Genomic DNA, 22,500 nt, shown 5'->3' on the forward strand with positions numbered 1-22,500 from the left:
TCTCGACAAATCTCTCACCATTTGACTTTGACTGTTCGATTAAGGGTAGGAGATTGTGGGAGAGGGGAAGAGAATATGGGGAAGATGGAAGGGGGGGGGGGGGGTGGAAGAGGAGGTCGATGGTGAGAGAATCGATAGTCATAATTTTCACTTTCACCACCTGAAGAAAATCCCACACAACATTGGCCAGCCTGGGTATGAACCCTTGACCCCTTGGTGTGAGTCCATAGGCGATAATCTGATTCCACTGGCTCTCGTTCTCCCTTCTCTATTCCTTCGTTGAGATTACTTTGTCATGTCAACGGATTTATAGTTCCCTTTGTCGCATAACGTCTTGGTTACAATTTGTCTTGTATAGATAGAATGCGCTTGGCCTAGGAGTTCACAACATTGCCATCCGGAAGTATAACGGACCAACACACAAACTCTGTGTAACCATGAACTTTTATAGTCTGGTTAATACAGTTTAGTGAGAACAACTCACAAACGCGGATGGCAAAAACAATAACAAAGGCCTGAGTGACGTCATCTGCATACTATCTATACTCTCTCTCTCTCTCTCTCTCTCTCTCTCTCTCTCTCTCTTTCTCTCTTTCTCTTTTCTTTTTTACTCTCTCTCCATCTCCATCTCTCTCTCCATCTCCCCATCTCTCTCTCTCTCTCTCTCTCTCTCTCTCTCTCTCTCTCCTCTCAATCTCATGTTCATATACCTTTTTATTATTGTCTCTTGTAGGCTCTCACTCTCTCTCTCTCTCTCTCTCTCTCTCTCTCTCTCTCTCTCTCTCTCTCTCTCTCTCTCTCTCTCTCTCTCCCAATGACAAATTATTGTTGAGAACAATACTTACAAAAAACATCCATTTATCTCCCTTGGCACATTAGACCCGTTTTATAGTCCTGTCTGGTTCGATATTTATTATAAATAATATTAATAGAAGTCCTCAAGTTAGGGCGTACTATCGGCGCATCGTTGACGGAAATGACAGAAAAGTTTTTTTAAAAAAAAAGGAAAGAAAGAAAGAAAAGAAAAAGAAAAAAGAATGAGGGGAAAAAAAAAGCTTTTGACTATAATGTAACAGATCGATGTGAGTTGAGAGTTTATCATCTTTCAGTGATAACGCCCATGTCTTTTGATAGGCTGAAATAGGCGTGGATGGTCTGTCAGATTCGACCCGGCCCAGTAGAAAATACACACAGATCCAGAGAAACAGATAACGATTCGGATTCAGATAGACAGATACAAGATCACGTGCCACGTGACAGGGGAGATATCAACAACAACAATAACAACAGCAAAAAAAGAAACACGAAAAAACGACAATAAAAAGCTACTATTACTGACAGTTCGTTTAAAGCTAGTAGTAGAGAAGCCAGGCAGTGAGTGACTCCTCGCACGTACATGGTGGATGGACGGACGGCTGACCTGTCACACGCACGCGTCGTCATGCTCACTGTTGATACACACACATACACACACACACACACACACACACACACACACACACAAAACCCTCCTTTCCGCATGTCCACCTATCGGCGCTTGAACGTTTATAACTAGTGATGTTTGAGTAAATTTTCCCCCCCCCCCCCCTCTCTCTCTCTCTCTCTCTCTCTCTCTCTCTCTCTCTCTCTCTCATTAAAAATATTATTTTGCAACCTGGTGCCTTTTATTTTTATTACTATTATTTTATGGCTAAATACAATATTATTGTGAGTCGAGAGTGAGTAAATTATATTATGTTAGTAGCAACGGTTCTTGACAGTCAGGAAATGGGCCCATAAATAACATTTAAATAAATAATCTTATATTGGTGCACACACTCAAATAGCCTTTCATACTTTGTCTTAGATGACGGGTAGGGGGTGGGGGGACAAGAGACCCACCCCCCCCCCCCCTCGACGAAAACAACGAAATTAAAACGAGTTCACTCACAATTTTTTGTAACGATTGTTTGATTAATTAATTACTTAATTAATTTTTTATTGATCTATTTTTTTTATTCATTTGTTTATTTTGTTTATTTATTTAATTTATTTATGTTTACTTCAATCTTTTCGACTCATATTTTTCCATTGGTTGTTTTTATTTTTCTTTCTCTGGACTCCAGCACACGAATATAATCTCCGTCTCGAATCTCATGAAAATAATGATGTTCTCATTAAAAGTAATGAATTTCCGTTCGGTGGACTCGAGAGTTTCCTGGTCCTATGAAATATTTTTTGAACGGGGGGTAGGGGGTAGGGTGGGGTGGAAGGGGGATAGGGTGGACTCCCCGAGACCAAACGGAAGACTCCGAAGAGCGTAGACTGATTATCATGTCAGCCCATCAACACTTTTGACTTTGATGATAAGGGACGCCGTGTGTGTCGACATTTTGCATGCCATTTTGACCCCGACATTATGCCCCTAAAACAATACAACAAATTAAAAAAATATATAGATAGAAAAACCCCTCCCCAACCTCCGTCCCAGCCTATTCCTCCCTCCCCCAACCCCCCCCCCCCAAAAAATTATGTATAGAGAAAAAAACCTCCCCCCCCCCCAACCTAAAAAAAATACCCCAAAAATCTCCAACAAAACAACTGCGTTTCTGTTAAAAAAAAAAAATTTAACCATTTGTATACGTGTTTCCGTGAGTGTTTCAAGTTTTTCGTGAGTGTGTAAAATTTGATTTGTCAACCGTCACGAAATCACCAAAACCAAACCGAATACTTAATCGATTTCTGAAAGGAAAACAGCATCATGGTAGATTGTTTGTTTGTTTGTGTGTTTGTTGATATAACAGGAATGTGAGTGGTGTGACTAGGGTGAAGTTAAAATATCTCTGATTGATATTAAGTCCTTATTGGCGTGAGTCAATTTTACTTTATCTATCTATGTAATAATATCAGTGCTATTCGATTCGAATAAAATATCTAATAGAATGATTAATTATTTAATGAAGCAATAAATGCAAAACAAAATTACAGTACTTATCTTGGCCGACAAGATCATACAAAAAAAAAGTGGGACTCACAATGACAATATATAATTAGAAGAATGAATAATTGAATGAATGAATAAATAAATAAATAAATAAATAAATAAATAAATAAATAAATAAACAATAAATAAATAAATAAATAATTAGATAAATAAATAAATAATTAGATAAATAAGTGAATGAATGAATGAAAAAATGTATGAATAAATAAATAAATAAAAATATTAAACATATTATTTAATGAATAAAGGTCATATATTTGTGTTCAAGTTTTTATTTCAACCAGTAAGAAAACTGGCACAACTTTTACGACAAGTACAATAATACGGGGAAACTGAAAAGTTAGGTCACAAAGGACACCAGATTGATAAAGAAGTAGGAGTTACGTAAAATCTTTTTAAAGCTGAAGTGTTTTTCATTTCCTCTTAACAAGTGCACTTTGCACTGATATTTATTTTTCTGTTTCAGACACGATAATTAAACATCTTCAGCTCTAGCCTCGTAATTTAATAATAGGGACACACCTTTGCACCTGGTTAATATTACCTGGGTGGTTTTCAGGAAAAAATAGGCAGACATGATGATAAATACTAATAAAACTACTCTTAGCTTGTGCTGGTATACCTCTTCATCCGAATTAGAATATAATTGAATTATTGTTTCCGTTGGGAATTAGAATTAGAGGCCAGGTTAACCTCATGTACGCGGGTTTCGACTTCAATATTATAAGCTTAAAACTTCCATTTTAGTTTTACCATAGATAGTTTGAAGATGACGTCACACATGTCTTTCTTATTGTTTTTTGCCATCCGCGTTTATGAGTAATCCTCACTGAATTGTATTAACCCGACTATAAACGTTCATGGATACACACAGTTTTGTGTTTTGGTCCGTTATACTTCCGGATGGCAATGTTATGAGCTTCTAAGTCAAGCACATACTATCTATAGGTAGTGTGCGCTTGGCCAGAAGCTCACAACATTGCCATCCGGAAATAATATAACGGACCAACACACAAAACTGTGTGTGATCCCAAACGTTTATAGGCTGCTTTATACAGTTTAGTGAGAATTACTCATAAACGCGGATGGCAAAAACAATAATAAGAAAGACTCGAGTGACGTCAACTTCAGTCTAATTAATAACTGTTTCCACGAATAGAACAACAACATCAGGGGCCTATATTCACGTCGCTACTGTTATTGCTCTCTTGGTGAAAACATGTCTGCTGTTTTAACCACATAAATAATGAGAGAATTTATGATTCTAAAAAATAATAATAATCAGTCATACTATTGAATTAAAGGGTAATTTAAAGACTGATACGTGCAAGTGTGTACTGGGGGGGGGGGGGGGGGGGGGGGTTGAAGGTGCATAATATTGTGAATATGGAAAGAATGAAATTTATGACAAAGAAGAAACCCCAAAAAGTTGAAAGGAAATAATAGGTGAAAGGATGATGGTATAACCACATAAGGAATGAGAGAATTTATGATTTAAAAAAATAATAATAATCAATCTTACTGTTAAATTAAAGGGTAATTTAAAGACTGATATGTCGTGCAAGTTTGTACTGGGGAGGGGGGGGGGGGGGAAGGGTTGTAAAGGTGCAATATATTGTGAATATGGAGAAAGAATGAAATTTGATGAACCAAAGAAGAAACCCCAAAAAGTTGAAAGGAAATAATAGGTGAAAGGATGATGGTATAACCACATAAGGAATGAGAGAATTTATGATTTAAAAAAATAATAATAATAACAATCAAACTTACTATTAAATTAAATTGATACGTGCAAGTGTGTAAAGGTGCAATATATTATGAAAATGGAAAAAAAAAGAATGAAATTTCATGAACCCCCCCCCCCACCCCCCCAAAAAAAAACAACAAAAAAAAAAAAAAAAAAAAAGAAACCCCCCCCCCCCCCCCCCCAAAAGTTGAAAGGAAATAATAGATGAAAGGTTGATGGTATAATCAGCACAAAGAGATTCCTTGTGTCTGTGATGTGTACTAAACACGGCCAGGTGAGTCAGTCAGGTGATAAGAATGTCTGATGATTTTCTTTTTTTTTTTTTTTTTGGCTGAATAATCCCCTCTCTCTCCTCCCCCCCCCCCCCCCCAATCTCTCTCTCTCTCTCTCTCTCTCTCTCTCTCTCTCTCTCTCTCTCTCTTTCTCTCGCTCTCTCTCTCTATTTCTATTTCTATTTCTTGTTTCTCTATCTTCCTCTTGTACCCCCTGTAAAGCGCTTTGAGCACATTTAGTGGATATTGCGCTATATAAAAAAGCTCAAAAAAGCTCAATACCCTCCCCTCCCTCACTCTTCCGCATCTTTTACCTACCACATCATTGCAAACTTTGAGGGCACTGACTAAGCAACATAATATTTTTTTGATTTGATCCCATACCATTCCCTTTCCACCTTGAGTTTACATACATTGTTCACCACACTTCATCATTCTTTGTTCATTCGCCATTTGAATCTGGCGACACTGGAGATGACAAGAAAAAGGAATTGGTCACAACAAAAAACAAAACAAAAAACAAGCAAACACACAACAACAAAAAAAAAAGGACCCTCATCTTGGCACAAAAAAATCTCTCAAACCTGGGACTTCGCACGCTTGAGAGTTTTTTCTATGATATGGGGTGTCGCATACTCCACGATATTAAAATGTAGAAATGGTATCTCAACTTGAATCAGAAGATGGTCTGAAGGGTTATCGTTCTTCGAAGTGTGCGAATGATAGTAGGTCCTTGACTAACATTCCATTGAAATGATAGTAAATTAATCTGAAAACAGCGTCTTGCACTTTGAGCTACAAAACAAAGGTTCATGAGCGATACGCTGTTGGGAATTGATTTTTTAAAAATGAAGCTTTTATATAGCGCAATATCCTCTAAACGTGCTCAAAGCACTTTACAAAGGGTCCTTGACCTGACCAACAGCAACACGTAACATGTAGAACGAGACATTACGCCTGTTAGGCGATATTACAATTTTTACGACAGAGACGAGCTGTTGACGACCAGGTACTCATTTTACACCTGAGTACGGTGAGAGAATATGAGTAAAGTGCATTTTCCAAGGACTCAACTATGCGCCGAGCGAGGCTCGAACACAGGACCTTCCGATCCGAAAGCGAGTGTCATACCACTCTAGACCACATAGCCGATAGGTCCTTGACTAACATTCCATTGGAATGATAGTAAATTAATCTCAAAATAGCGTCTGCTACTTTGAGCTACAAAACAGGAAACGATTGTCGACAAAGGTTCATGAGCGATAAGTTGTCTAGGTAATTGAATCGTGGGATATTGACGGACAGGATTGGAGACAAAAGGACTCCTTGTCTGGACTCGCCAAGGCATTCAGGTGAGAGAGACTTGACGTGTGATAAGAAATGTTGATGCCTGATAGTAGTGATGAATGCTTACCTTGATAAATATTGGAATACATTCAGATCTCATGGCAATACCTTTGGGTTTCCCGCCTTGAAGTAAGAGGAAACGGCGTCCTTTGTGCAATTAATGACGTCAATTCATTCTCCCAAGAATGTTACGACCAGTGTCTTCAAGGTCATTCATTCTTTCATATCTCGTACATTATTATTCTGTTTGAGTTCGTTGAAACGATTAGTGTATTCGATAGTGTTCCTTTCAGACAGAATTTGAATTATGTCGTCCACATCATCGTCTTACTGGTTATAGTACGTAGTTATCTTTTATTTGTCTGTTACCGATGTTTTGATTGAAGCCTCCACGCTGACCGAATAGAAAACTTTGTATATTCCGAGTATTTTTATCTATATCATTAAGCCACGAGAAGACTATCTATGACTTTTTGTTGCCAATTGTTTTAATCACTTCAAATGTAATGGTAACGCATATGCTCGGCATCACACACACACACACACACACACACACACACACACGAGATAGATAGATAGAGAGAGATAGAGAGAGAGATAGATAGATAGATAGATAGATAGAGAGAGAGAGAGAGAGAGAGAGAGAGAGAGAGAGAGAGAGAGACTCTCCCAGAGATAAAGACCAGGTAAATGTTTACCCAATTTGCTAATGACTCACCAATTAAGACCTGGGCCATAACCCCAGCCAGGTAAATAAATCGGGGAATAGGAGATACACGCCCGTACCGTCACTAGGAATCTCTGTATTGTTATCTCCCCTCTGTCTGGCACAATTCTGTCTACGCCCTGCCTGAGATATCGCACCAACCCTCACCTGGAACACCTGATCTGTTTCTGCGGGTGACAATATAGACAGGGTTGCATCTTTGGCATTTTTATGCCAAATCCCGAAAACATGGCGTGATATGTGTGAATATGTATAGAAGTTGTATGGTATATACGATTTATATCATTTCCATTTATTTACTTTGTAGGGTTATTTTCTCTAAATTTAAGACGTGCGCTCTTGGTTTAAAAGAATGAAAAAAGAAAAGGGAAAACGGGAAAATGTCCAAAATTTTGCTGGTTTTCTACTATCCCATAATAATATAGTTACGGGAAGTAACTGTAGGTAAACAACCAAAGAGACATGAGATTATTCTATCCGTTTGCAAAAGTAGGAGTTCTTTTGTCTTATCTTTCCTATTTTTGGTCTGAATCTTATCTTACCAAAGGTAATATATATACTGCATCTCCACCCATTCATTTACGCGTTACCAACCATCAAGAAAAAATGCGTGTTTGATATTAATATTTAACTTTTCGGCACCCAACTTTTCCGATCACAACTTCTCAGATGCTCAGAATCCTTAACAATTTTTAAATCTGGATTGAAACTTTTCTCTTTTACGTCTTTAATGTAGATACACCCGAACTCATTCAATATCCCGAATTTTTTCGTTATTATTGAATGAGATTAACCACTATGTATTTAAATATTATGTAATATTATTATTTCAGAAATCATTGTTACATGCAAATTAATATATAAATTACCGTTTAAAGTGTTCGTTTGTGTGTATATATATATATATATATATATATATATGTGTGTGTGTGTATGTGTATGTATATGTGTGAGAGAGAGTGAGATAACGGGAAGGAGGGAGGGAGGGAGAGAGAGAGAGGAGAGATATAAAGATAGGGAGATAGAGAGAGAGAGAGAAGAGAGAGAGGGATAAGAGAGAGAGAGAGGGAGAGAGAGAGGAGAGAGAGAGAGAGGGGGGATAAGAGAGAGAGAGAGAGAGAGAGAGAGAGAGAGAGAGAGAGAGAGAGAGAGAGAGAGAGAGAGAGAGAGAGAGAGAGAGAGAGAGAGAGAGATACGCCTAAATCTGAATTTATGGTTATTTCCTATTTGAATAAAACAACGACACGTCCATATCCATGTCAGTGGACCAGATTGCCAGCACACGGCCCCAAGTTTCATATGTCTCCGGGCCGACACCAGAAATGGAAAGGAACACCCTTCTCTCCTTTTTGCCTGACTGGTTCTCAGTGAAAGTGTTGCGTGCTCGGACTTAACGCCGTGGGTTATTGGAAATCCGCGAAATAGTTTTAAAGATTAAATGATATCTATACAGCTGATGGAGGATTTCGAAGAAAGGGAGGAAATTAAATCTATCACTAACTTGAGTAGAAAATTGGATCGGATGGTATGTTTTAAAGACTGTTGTGAATGCTTTAACCCGTGATGGAAATTGATATGGAAATTGCTGTCGTATTCTAGAAAAAATGCGTATTTAAAATTTTGGCCCGAAAACTCATCCTTCAAACATCCATCGATGAAAATGATTCTCCTCTTGGCAAAATCGCTCAAACCTCGGACTTCGCGAAGTCAATAATACGACATGTCGTGAGTCACTTTTACTCTTAATATTTTCTGTAAGAAGAAAGCAATTATTCGTGAAGGTTACTGTAGATGGCCAAAATGACCTCTTTTAACAGTCATCAAAAGAACTACAAAAGACGTCCAACTTCTACGTCATGGCACAATAACGAAAGGCTATAGCTCAGGTTGTCGCTTGTTCGGATAAGTAACTAACAGTCATCAAATGCAATCGATAGATAAAGATTAGAATTAAAGAATTCCTTTTGCCCACCGCATCCCGGATTCTGTCATCAAATTATGATGGCTTTAGCCGCAATATTGTGCCGCGGGTTGAATTTCTTACCCAAGAAACAAAACGAGATGCCGAAAGTGGAGTTCAAACCAGGGTCGTCTATTTTATTGTATAGTGCCTAATCTACTTGGCTCGTCTAAGAATGCACACTATTTCATATTTTATGTATTAATTCTCAGTCTAATAGATATAAAGCAGCATGCCGGGAGACGGTTATCCGTTTCGAATTCCTGGTTTGAGTATGAGTCTCAATCGTTTATTTTTTGTTATTAAAAGTGTCAGATTTTAACATTTCCTCACTCTCTCTTATCATATGTCGCCCGTGCCTCATCTTTAGGAGAAAGTGTTGCCTCCTCGTGCCAACTCGTGTGGATGTCTGGATGATTACCGATAATCCTAAGAGATTATCCTTCATCAACTAATCCCCGAGGCGTACGACAAGCCCCCGTTTATCGTATTTTCTTCTTCTTTTTTTCACTTTTCACGAGTAACCGGAGACATGACGGACATGTAATGGTTAACTCACTCAATCCTAGAGATTTTTGCTACTTTTCAAAATTGGAAAAAAATTGTATTAAAAATAAGCATGTACATAGATAGTTTTATTCAGCTGTCATTAACATGTAAAAACTAAAAATATTAGCTTTGATACTGCGCCTATATTTTGTCTTAGAAAAATGTAATAATTAGGCATGGGGTAAAAGTAACCCCGGGTAAACAACGGATATAGTCGGTGTTAGGGTTGAGTGAGTTAAAAACGTTGGGACTGGAATGGTAATCATGTTGTATAATTATGACCAGGTTATCAATGAATGGGGGGAAATAACATGGTATTTATTTACTCATCATGAAGATTATGCAGATTTGTCCTCATCCTGATTGATAATGGACAGATCAGGAGTCTGTCAAGTTATCTTTACCTTTGGGAAATGAGGCTGAGGCGTGCCACAAAGGTCGTTAAAGATGAGAGCATTTGTGTAGCGCAATTTAATAATAATAATAATAATAATAATAATAATAATAATAATAATAATAATAATAATAATGATGATGATGATGATGATGATGATGATAATGATAATAATAATAATAATAATAATAATAATAATAATAATAATAATAATAATAATAATAATAATAATAATAATAATAATAATAATAATAATAATAATAATAATAATAATCATGATAATGATAATAATAATAATCTTTATTGTCCAAATAGGCAATTATTGTTATTGTTATATCCACAAAACATGCTGAAAGCGCTTTACAGGGGGATTTCTAGACAACATCGACACTTGTAGGACGGTGCCATAGATAACGCATGTAAGGCGATACATATTATACTTTTGTTTCGATGGAGACAACAGACACAGACACAGACTGTTAACGACGAGGTACTCAATTTAGATTTGAGTACGATGAGAGAATGTGAGTAAAGAGCCATATATTTGCAAGGACTCAACTTTACTTTTGCTCAGAGCGGAAGTCGAATCCTGGACCTACCAGTCTGACGACAATAAGTGTCATACTACAAGACCTCAAGTAATTGGCTGACGTCACGTCGTCCAGAAACGGCGAGCAGCCTGGTTTTAAACAAAGAAAATCGGTACTTTTTATTCTTCATGCTGGATAGAACTTTTCATAAATCATGTGATAAAAAAGTATAAAAGGTCAAAACACGATCAGATTTATAATGTTGTTCTCCTCTGGATACACTCTTATGCTCGTCGGAGAAATATAATTTCATAAGGACGTCCACCATTGTTCCGATAGTTTAGAGCAAGTTACTAAGTTACCATGCGTCATTACGAGGGAAGTGACGTCATGGCTGTTGAAGCGTATTCAGCTCGCCATAATGTATGGGACGAGTGAGTCTGATGCATAATGATACCCATCTATACTGTTGCTTTATATCCTGGTATGGTATCAGTATCAGGGAAGTGAACGAGAACTCGAACCCTGGACCTACCATTCTGAGGACAATAAGTGTCATACTGCAACTCAAGAAATTCAGCCCGCTATAATGTACGGGACGATTCAGTCTGATACATAATAATGCCCATCTATATTGTTGCTTTATATCCTGGTATCAGGGAAGTTAAGAGTGCGGTATGGAAAGTCTTTGTTGGTTCTAGATAATTCGTTCTTTCCCGGACGTAAAATAACCTTACATTTATATGGTTTTCTTAATCGTGTCAAGCTGTATAACTATAACTATAACTATAACTATAACTATAACTATAACATCAACAAATCAACAGGATAATAATATTATGTTGATTTTCCCCTGTCAGATTGCACTTTAGTTTGTCCAGTTGTGGCATCATCTTCATCCACCCCGCTAAATTCAATTCACACCAAAATGACAAAGATGTGAAGCCCAGGATTTGGTAAATTCGTATTTAAATCCTGGTTTTGATAGAAGGATATAAACTACACAATCTGCTCTATTTTTCTATTCCAAATATTTATATACCTTCTATATAAAATTTGGTTGCTACACAGACGATTTATTTACTTATTTACTTCCTTTATCATTTTTTAAAATTCTTTACAAGAAATTGAATTGAACTTAGTAAGTACAAATTGGAGAATTATGGACCAGGCTGTGATTGTTCCAATACCACGTCCTTGTTCTTTTAAATTAACTCGAATTGAAGTTGTTCATTTGTATCACTGTCTAGGACTATAGATGTCGCTGATCACTGTCCTCTCTAAGTCAAAGCGTTTGTTTTCTTATGCTGAGTTTTTTTTTTTTTCTCTCTCTTTCAACCATTTCTTTCTTGTGATTTTTTTGTTTTTACACACACACTCTCGCTCTCTCTCTCTCTCTCTCTCTCTCTCCTCTCTCTCCTCTCTCTCTCTCTCTCTCTCTCTCTCTCTCCCTCCCCCCCCCCCCCCCTTCTTAAAAAAAAATCTTTTCCTCACTCCACTTTCCTAAATTCACACCCGACGTGTGAATCGCATCGGCTGAGCCTGACAATCTTAAAGAGAAACTCTCCACTCTCGTTTGGGGAGGAACTCGGCTTCCTCTTTCCTACTAACTCCCTGTCACCTCTGACCCCATTCTCTGTGACAGGCTCGTGCCCGAGGGGAGCTCCCGGTTCGAAACCCGATCCAGGAGGCACGCGAGTTTCCCCCATCTTCCACTTCCAGACCTCGGGGGCATGTTTCCTAATTCCTTATACACCCAGTTCTGAATTCACAATTCACCCCCTTGACAACGACGACTACAACCCCTTGTGCCTTTTTTTTCTTCTTCTTCTTTTTTTTTAATAAATAAAATACAAGGGCGGATCCGCGTAGGGGGCGTTTTGTTCCGGGCACACTGAGGAGAGACAGGCGTCCATTGTTTTCTACTGTTTCCTCGCCCCCCTTCTTTATTTTTTAACACCCTGAATGTTTTGTCTCTCTTTCAAGTCTCCCTCCACCTCCCCCCACTCGCCAAATTCTTTTTTATTCCCCCCTTTAAAGAAAAAAAAATAGATTCATTTTTTTTCCTTATTCATTTTTCACTGTTCTTGAATTTATTTCACTCTTTTTTTGTTTTGTTAAAATAGTTAGTAATCATCCCGTCTCGTCTCGATTATCGCATCACCTCCTAAACTTTCTCTCATTTGCTTCTTCTTTTTTTTTTTCTCTCTCTCTCTCTCTCTTTAATTTTTTCAAATTGATTCAATGTTGTATTTATTGGCTGTTGTTTTTTTTTTTTGTTTTTTTTTGTTTGTTTTTGTTTTGTTTTGTTTGTTGTTTTGATGTTGTTGGTTTTAAGTTATTATATTATTGATTTAAAAGAATTAATGTAAAATCAGTTATATCAGTTCTTTTTATATATTTTTATTTTGGTCGCAAGAAAGCTAACACTCCTGATTATTCTCTCTCATTCTCTCTCTCTCTCTCTCTCTCTCTCTCTCTCTCTCTCTCTCTCTCTCTCTCCACTTCTTTATTTTATCTCGTTTTACCAATAATGAAACTTGACCTAATGGAGTATTGGGATGTTGTTTGGAGTCGGCGAGATTTATATCGTGTGCGCGCACCCCCCCCCCTTCCAACACACACACACACACACACACACACACACAATTTACCTCCACACACCCCTCCTTCTCCTTTTCAAAACATCCCAGCACTATGTTCTTTGCAGCTCAGGTGCAAAAAGTGAAAATCAATCAGTATTTACAGAGAAATATATTATGTTTCACCCATTTCCAGGTCCGTCTTGAAATTTGCTTGTTATCTTTAACCGTTTCTGTTTTGTTTTTTGTTTTTTTTTTGGGGGGGGGGGGGGAGGGGGGGGAGGAGGGTTGTTTTTGAAAAATAATAATAAATACACCCTTTTAAAAAAATATCTTTATTACTACTATTATTTTAATAATTTTTGTCACCCTTCCCGGACATCACCCCATTCCCTCTCTTCGCACCCTCATCCCCCCCCCCCCCCCCCCCCCCCCCCCTTAATATCTCGGTGTGGCCCATCATTAATTCCATCTCTTTAACCTCCATGTCTTTTGTGGAGTCCATTGTTCCAAGTGAGTGACTTTTGTGACTGGGGTGTTTTGTACAGAGGGAGCAGTTATCGCCCTGGGCTGAGGAAAGAGTGTGGCCAACAAAACAAAGCCCGCAATGAGTTGATGAGCTGTTTTCTCCTTCCCTCGGATAAAACACCACATCCGCGACGCGCGACCCACGACATACTGACTACGAAAAACAAACAAAAAAAAAAAAAACAAAAAAACAAAACAAAACAAAAGCAAAGCCAGTCATTTCATGTTTTATTAATGGCATCATTCATTGAGTGAGGAAACAGTTTTTGGTGGATTGATTGTGGAGTGAGTGAAAGGGGGTGAGGAACAGAAATAAAAAGATAGGTAGGTGGGTAGATAGATAGATAGATAGATAGATAGATAGATAGATAGATAGATAGATAGATAGATAGATAGATAGATAGATATATTCTTAGATAGATAGATAGATATATAGATAATAGATAATAATAATAATAGATAGATAGATAGATAGATAGATAGATAGATAGATAGATAGATAGATAGATAGATAGATAAATAGATAGATCGATTGAATGGTTTTGTGTTTTAAACTAAAAACACATCACAACATTCGCCAGCCGGATATAACCTACCAACACACAACTATCTAGTGTAACGTCGAATGTTTATAGTCCGATTGGTACAATTTAGTGTGAACTAACCACACATAAACATGTTTGGCTAATAACAATAACAGAGAGCTGAGTGACGTCAATTTCGTCATAACTATATCTATAGGGATGGATAACTACCGATAGATAAGTGTAGATTATATAAATAGATATATGGGGGTAGTTGGTATGTTTTTAAATTGAGAGAGAGAGAGAGATAGAGAGAGAGAGAGAGAGAGAGAGAGAGAGAGAGAGAGAGAGAAGGGGGGGGGGTGAAGAGAGAGAGATAGATAGATAGATAGAGAGAGGGTGGGGGAGAAAGAAAGTTAGAGAGAGAGAGAGAGAGGGGAGAGAGAGAGAGATAGAGAGATAGAGAGAGAGAGAGGGGGGGGGTGAAGAGAGAGATAGAGAGATATGGATATATATTGGAGGGGGAAGAGCGTTGGTGGGGGTTCGATGAAAGTTATAACTCATTATAAGGAACCCAATGAGATTCAGAAACGAATCGTTTGGTTTCTTAGTATCAGCAACCCAATGAGATTCAGAAACGAATCGTTTGGTTTCTTAGTATCAGCAACCCAATGAGATTCAGAAACGAATCTTCTGGTTTCTTTGTTTTACCTCCAATGTCATGACGTCCATACCAGGACCTTCCCGTTCAGCAAATAGGTCTTATCTTCTTGTGTTTCACCTATGAGCCCAGGTTAAGTTCTCTCCTGTGTTTCGAATTACCTTGTCCCTAGCCACTCCCCCCAATCTTCTCTCAATAAACACATCCCATCCAAGATGGCTTCCACGAGTTAAGAGTTATTGGCCCTCATTCGGGTCTTGCCCCTTTGTAATCTTAGAAATATTGGTTCTGACAGAATTCTTATACTCACGATGTAAATGGGAATTCGATCAAATTTCTGTATAATGTAACGCATCAGAACCATTTTAGATAAGAGACATTGATAGAAAAGGAATTATTACGAGATTCCCGCGTCCAACAACAAACAGCAGCAGTAGCAGACCCCCCCCCCCCCCCCCCCCCCCCCGGCCTTAATGTGCGATTGTAGAAATATATAAGTAAATCGAATGAATTAAAATTGAAATATTTAAAAATATGTAAATGAATAAATCAATAAATAAATACGTATATAAATGAAAACATAAAAATAGATAAATTGATAAATAAGTAGGTGAATAAGTATATAAATAAGTAAATAAATAGATCAGTCAGATAATCATAGTCATAAAAATGCTCATTAAAATATAAAGAGTTTGTCATTTTAGAAATAATCGAATTTAAGCAAAATTCCCCTTTAACAATCCCTGTCTCATTCTCTCCAAAATGAGTTCTCTCTCTCTCTCTCTCTCTCTCTCTCTCTCTCTCTCTCTCTCTCTCTCTCTCGGTATTATGTTCGAATGGACCAGATGCTAAAAAGTCAAATTATAGTTAAACTGGTCATAAATATGATACGTTGGTATTTACCACAGTAAAATATGATATTCCTTCTCCTCTATAAAGCATATAAACTCAACTTAAGCACGATATTTCTGGCTACAATCCCGACTTAATACCGTTTTGAGACGAGGGGTCACATTTTACATCATTCAACAGTCAGATAGTAATAGGATTCAATAGTCGTACCGTCACTTCCTTCCTAATGACGCATGGTAACTTAGCAACACTGGCTCTAAACTATCGGAACAATGGCGGACGCCCGTATGAAATATTTCTCCGGCGAGCATAAAAGCGTATCCAGAGGTGAAAAAAACATAAATTTGATCATGTTTTGACTTTTACACATTCTAGTCACGAGACATATGAAAAATTCTAGCCAGCTTGAAGAATAAAAAGCAATGATTTTCTTTGTTTAGAACCAAGATGGCCGCCATTGCCGGGCCGCGTGACATCAGACTATTGAATCCAATTGACCTTCTTTTTCGCGTTACCGCAAGGACGAAAACGATTTTTTCACCCATAGTTTTTCCAAATAACTTATTTTTTGGTATTTTTTGGTGGCGAACGGAAAACACCTTTTGGCACAATTGGATTCAGTAGTCTGACGTCACGCCGCCCGGCAACGGCGGCCATCTTGGTTCTAAACAAAGAAAATCATCACTTTTTATTCTTCAAGCTGGCTAGAACTTTTCATATGTTTTGTGACCAGAATGTGTAAAAGTCAAAACATGATCAAATTTATGGGTTTTTTTTCCTCTGGATACGCTTTTATGATCGCCGGAGAAATAATTCATACGGCGTCCGCCATTGTTCCGATAGTTTAGAGGCAGTGTTGCTAAGTTACCATGCGTCATTAGGAAGGAAATGACGTTACGACTATTGAATCCTATTACTGTGTTGATGAGTTAAATTGTCCTATAGATATTATGCGCTTGGCTGAGAAGCTCATAATATTGCCATCCGGAAGTATAACGGACCAACACACAAAACTGTGTGTAACCATGAACTTTTATAGTCTGGTTAATACAGTTCAGTGAGAATAACTCACAAACGCGGATGGCAAAATATAACAACAAAGGCTTGAGTGACGTCATCTTCGAACTATCGATAGATAGTTCGAAGTTGACGTCAATCTGGTCATTGTTATTGTTATTTGACATCCGCGTTTATGAGTAATTCTCACTGAACTGTATTAACCAGACTATAAACGTTCATGGTTACACACAGTTTTGTGTGTTGGTCCGTTATACTTCCGGGTGGCAATGTTGTGAACTTCTTAGCCAAGCGCATTCTATCTATACAATACATTGAAAACTATTTACATGTTACCGAAGTCGTATCACTTAATTAAACAGGTTTTTGTTGATTTATCATGGCGTTTAGTTTCTGGTGAGGCGACACCAGACGAGATACTATTTTTAGGAGGCCCTGGTTATTTTTATTCTATTAAATATTACCTATAGATAGTATGCGCTTGGATAAGAAGCTCATAACACTGCCATCCGGAAGTATAACGGACCAACACACAAAACTGTGTGTATCCATGAACGTTCATAGTCAGGTTAATACAGTTCAGTGAACATTACTAATAAACGCGGATGGCAAAAAAACAATAACAAAGACCTGAGTGACGTCATCTTCGAACTATCTATTGGAGGAAGGAATATGACGTCACTCAGCTCTTTGTTATTATTTTTAGACAAGCGTGTTTTGCGATAAGTTCTAACGCAATTATGTCAGTCATAAACGTTAAAGCTTACACACAATTTTGTGTGTTGGTGTGTTGAATTTGGCTGGTGTATGTTCTGAGTATTTTACCTCAACGCATACCATCAATAATATGCATCCTTTTCGGTATCAACGTGTTGTTATCTATAAACAATAAGCGCGTGCCCTGCTCCGTCAGTTGTGAAAATAAAGGTGGAAAATGTCTGTCACCAACAGACTTAGATAATATTATCATTCTATCACAAATATAATTATTAGTTTAGGGTCGTGTGTCCTTCTTTATTACTAGTGACAACATTATCCATTCCTCTGTTATCCCAAGTTTTTGGTTAAATAATTTGTTTTTTAAATGTTTGTTTGCATCGGCAATTTACTTCGTCCTGATTTTATTCATTTCATTCCTTTATTCGTTTATTTATGTATTTATTTACTTACTTACCGGAGTTCCATCTTCCTACAGAGTTTGAATATCATGGAACGCCATTCTTCACGCTCAAGGGCCATTACCGAAGCACTTTCTATTCTTCCGGTTTAAAACTCATTAGAAGTGTGTAACCAATCTTCTGGAGGATTAATGATGAATAGATTACATTATAATGAATCATAAGGGTAGCTTACCTATTTTAGTAGCATGATATTTAGGCAGATTCTTATGATTTCGGGGCCTAAAAGAGCGAGGATGGATTAATTTTATAGTCAACGGGTATTTATTTAGACTAGAAAACAAGATGCTATCACTCTGAAACCAGAGGATCAGTTGCACAATGTGTGTGTGTGTGAGTATATATATATATATATATATATTATATATATAAAATATATATATATATATATATATATATATATTTTATATATATATAATATATATATATATACTTCTATGAAGATTGAAACCATTATTTTTTGACTTCACGCCTTTCTTCCCTATTATTCATTCATATCGTATTATCAACTGAAATACAGTCCTGCCAGTAACAGGTAAATTAATGACTAAAAAAAAAAAGCCATGTCTTCCTCCTATCACTGCTTTCACGGTTCAGCGTAATAATACATTTTTCTTCACCACCACAATATCGGATAATATTCTTTCGTCATGCTTCATTCATGCAATGATGGACAGGTGGAATACTTACTCATTTTCAGCATTCGCAGTGTCAAAGTTCAAATGTCGAGTGGTTTATGCCATGGATGCCGACGCCATATTGTCTACAAGGTGTAAGTGATTCCAGTCATCAAAACAATGAAATGACGCAGTGTGCTTATGTACACATCGATAAAATAACTTTTTTTTTAAAAACGTTGACCGGACGATTTTTAATTCATGGATCGAGCTATTAACCAGTGAACTGCCCGTATTTAAAAATTTGGCCAGAAAACTCGTCCTTCAAATTATATCGATCGATTTAATAGGATTCAATAGTCTGATGTCACGTCCGCCCAGCAACGAGCAGCTTGGATCTAAACAAAGAAAATCGGTATTTTTTATTCTTCGTGCTGGCTAGAACTTTTTCACATATCATGTGATCAGAATGTATAAAATTCAAAACATGATCAGATTTATAAAGTTTTTCTCCTCTGGATACGCTTTTATGCTCGTCTGAGAAGTATTTCATAAGGACGTCCGCCATTGTTCCGATAGTTTAGAGCCAGTTGCTAAGTTACTCTGCGTCATTACGGGGGAAGTGACGTCACGACTGTTGAAGAGTATTGACCCACATCTTTGCAAAAACTCTCAAACAAGGGACCTCGCAACGTCCCATGTTTCAGAGTTCTGAGGTTCCATAATGTTTGAAAGTTTTTATCAAGACGAGGGTAATTAATTTAAATCGATCGACATTTGAAGAACAAATTTTCTAGCCAAACTTTTAAATGCGTATTTTTACAGAGCAATTAAGCATTCAATTAACTGGTTTTAAAAAGAATTATTGACAAGTTTGTGGTCATTGTAATCGATGCGATCCATCAAGTAAAAGCTTACTTTCTGACCAAAATCTTTAAGAAGACGATTTGTCAGCACAGTGAGCGGTTCTTGCGACATCTAAGTAAAGTAGACGTTCATGGCGAGTATGATACGGTATTTATTTATTTACAATTGGAGGTACTTTATCAAAATATGACACATTACGTAAATCCACTTGATCCATTGTTATTGTTATTGTCAATAAAGGCTGCGTGAACTTTGACATTAAACGATTTCAAAGCTGTATGTAACGCCCTCGCCCATTTCTAAGAGTAATAATAATAATGATAATAATAATAATAATGATAATAATAATAATAATAATAATAATAATAATAATAATAATAATAATAATAATAATAATAATAATAATAATAATAAATAATAATAAAAAGGCGGTTACACATCTTAACAGGACACTGCTTTCTGAGTGATTCGCTGACACCTAATTCAAAGCGCTTATAGGCAAAGGAAGCTGATATTTTCTCATCCAAGCACCACTGCCTGGGGATACATTCGAGCTCATGAGAACCAGATCTTATCCCTTACCCATCCACCTTACACCTACTGGCACATAAAACCTGTTGTAGAAAACCTGTTTATAAGTATAAGGTTGATGAACTGATCCTCAGTTCATTGTCAGAAATGATGGATTTTGGTAAAAGTAATTCGACCTCGATGAAATACATACAGGACGTCTGTGGAAGATTTGTATTACGTATGATAAGTAGAATGTAGAATGAACGAAATTGATGTCCTTGAGGTCTTTGTTGTTGTTTTTAGAAAGCCATTTTGGTGACTTGTTTTCATGAAGTAGGTATTGATAGTATGCGTTTAGTTTTAAAAAATCATAGCATCCACCGGCCGGATATAACGTACCACCCATAGCACTCTAGAGACGTGCAGTTCGAGCGACCGTGGCCAAAAAAATCTGGAAGGCCCATGGTTTTTTTGAACTGGGGAAGGGGCGAGAGTTGAGTTACCTCGGTTACCTGCATGAGATGGCATTAATTACATTACTCAAACACGCTCGTACGCATACCAAAGCTATCTAGAGTTTTAAGACTAAAACGCACGCGCATACACACACACACACACACACACACACACACATACACACACTTAGCATCACCTAGGTCAAGTAGTGCCATATGTCACACTTTTAAGAATTCAGTCTTGCTTGTACATATTGACCACTTGTAGTTGTGAATCGCCCTTATTCTGTTGTTCATTTTCATGGAGTGACCATTAAGTTTTGTTGTAGTTGTGAATTGCCGTTGTTTATTGCTCATTTTCCCTGTACAATGGATTCGGCAATGCATTTTAAGCAAATAATAAACATTTTATCATTATTTTTTTATCAATAATAACCGAAAATGTCTCGAAAATGTTGTTTTTGATTGCACTTCAAATTATAGACATGGCGAAAAGACAACTATATATAAATTTCATTCGGATCCAATTGAGAGACAAATATGGATTAGTGCACTGCCAAATAATATCGATTCGAGTGATGTTGCAGACTATATGGGTATCTGTGCCAATCATTGGCATCATGATGCTCCTATGAGACGGAAATCAAGGTATCCTTCACCTGCTATTCCTCCAAATAAATGGCTAAATACAATACCCCCTTCTTGTTTGCGAAAAACAGCACCATCTCGTCAGACATTAAATTCGACAAGTGAATTTAGAGACAGGCTTCAGGATATTGATGAGTTATCAATTTTTCTTAAGAAAGATTTACTTGAAAATACAGAAAATGAGTTGGGAAAAAACTTTAAAGATTATTTTGTTCAAGAGATTTCCTCTAATGGTGTTGTTGGACTGTCTTCAGATTCTGAGTTTAGTCTTCATAGCCGTGCTAGGATCGGTATGGTCCACTCATTTAGTATCTACTTTACAGTTAAAGAGGTGAACGATGATCACAGCATCAGGTCAATTCAATATGAGGGTTTATTTGGAATTAAACAAAGCCAACACCAGACTTTCTCAGATGGAACCTTAAAGCGTTGGAGTGAACTTACAGAAATACTTCGATTCTACACACTGGACTCCCAACTAGAAGGTGAGTTAACCTACTATTTTAATTTTTAAATGCGTTAGCGTCAGTTTTATTATCAACGTGAACATAATAATAATAATAATAATAATAATAATAATAATAATAATAATAATAATAATAATAATAATAATAATAACAATAATGATAATGATAATAATGATGTTGATGATGATGATGATGATGATGATGATGATGATGATGATGATGATGATGATGATGATGATGATGATGACGATGATGATGATAAGAAGAACTATTACCCTTGTTGTGTTGCTGTTGTTTTTGATTCGTTATAGATTCACGAAATTAAAATTTTGAAATGCATTTTAAAAATAAAATTCATTGTTTCCAATCATGTATCGTCTATTTCATTATCTTCTACTTTTTTTTTCATTGCAGATGAAGAAAATGAATCCTCATTAGAGAAGTCTAAGGCTATCCAGAAATTTATAGAACGCCAGATTCAGCTCCTGAATGCTCAGAAAAATCAACGGATTTACTTTCCAGATGATTTAATTCTTGCTTTTTCGTGGTCCACGAGGTCAAGAGTGCTATATTCTTCTTTACGTGGTCACCTTTATCTCCCTTCTAAGTCCACCCTGGGAAAAATTACACGACAAACCAAAAATGTAGCAGATTTCACCATCTATTCTAAATTTTTCCAATAGCAGGAACTACGAAGCAGAGCGTGTGTTGTGCCAAACTCTGAGTTAACAGAGTATTTTAATTCTAGGGACAGGGATGGTTTATCTTCACTGTGCGAGTTGTTTTTAGAATTTTCACTCCTTTCATATTGTTTCTTTGTTAACAATAAATCAAAAATATGTAGGGCAAGATTAGCCGTAATTCTTGGCAATTTTGCAGAGACATTTGCAATCGATGTGTGTGTTCCTGTAAAGGCTATTCTATGCCTGTCCAATATATTTAAGAAGAGATTTTCAATTTTCAATTCGAAGAAGCAGTCGGATAAAGGAAGATGAACAAACTGAGGTCACAGTAATTATTATATCAGCTCTATTTCTCTGTGGATATCCATTTATCATCCTCATTATCATCATCATCATCAT

The 22,500-nt window shown here is 36.9% G+C and overlaps 2 protein-coding genes across 3 annotated transcripts in view; both read left to right on the plus strand.

The window, feature by feature from the left end:
- LOC144958243 (uncharacterized) overlaps nt 1-22,500 on the plus strand; it is a 177,202-nt gene that overhangs the window by 62,709 nt on the left and 91,993 nt on the right. The gene's annotated exons all lie outside the window — the stretch shown is intronic.
- LOC144957940 (uncharacterized) overlaps nt 20,512-22,500 on the plus strand; it is a 2,645-nt gene continuing 656 nt past the window's right edge. Inside the window, exons 1-2 of the mRNA XM_078889498.1 lie at nt 20,512-21,436; nt 21,833-22,500. The exon at nt 21,833-22,500 is cut by the window's right edge and continues 656 nt beyond it. Coding sequence (XP_078745624.1) covers nt 20,896-21,436; nt 21,833-22,101 — 810 coding nt within the window. The 5' untranslated portion in view covers nt 20,512-20,895 and the 3' untranslated portion in view covers nt 22,102-22,500. The remainder of the gene's footprint in view (nt 21,437-21,832) is intronic.

Source organism: Berghia stephanieae, chromosome 12, assembly GCF_034508935.2.
Source record: "Berghia stephanieae isolate SIO BIC M18660-M18661 chromosome 12, UCSD_Bste_1.3, whole genome shotgun sequence".
In the NCBI taxonomy this organism is placed as follows: Eukaryota; Metazoa; Mollusca; class Gastropoda; order Nudibranchia; family Aeolidiidae; genus Berghia; species Berghia stephanieae.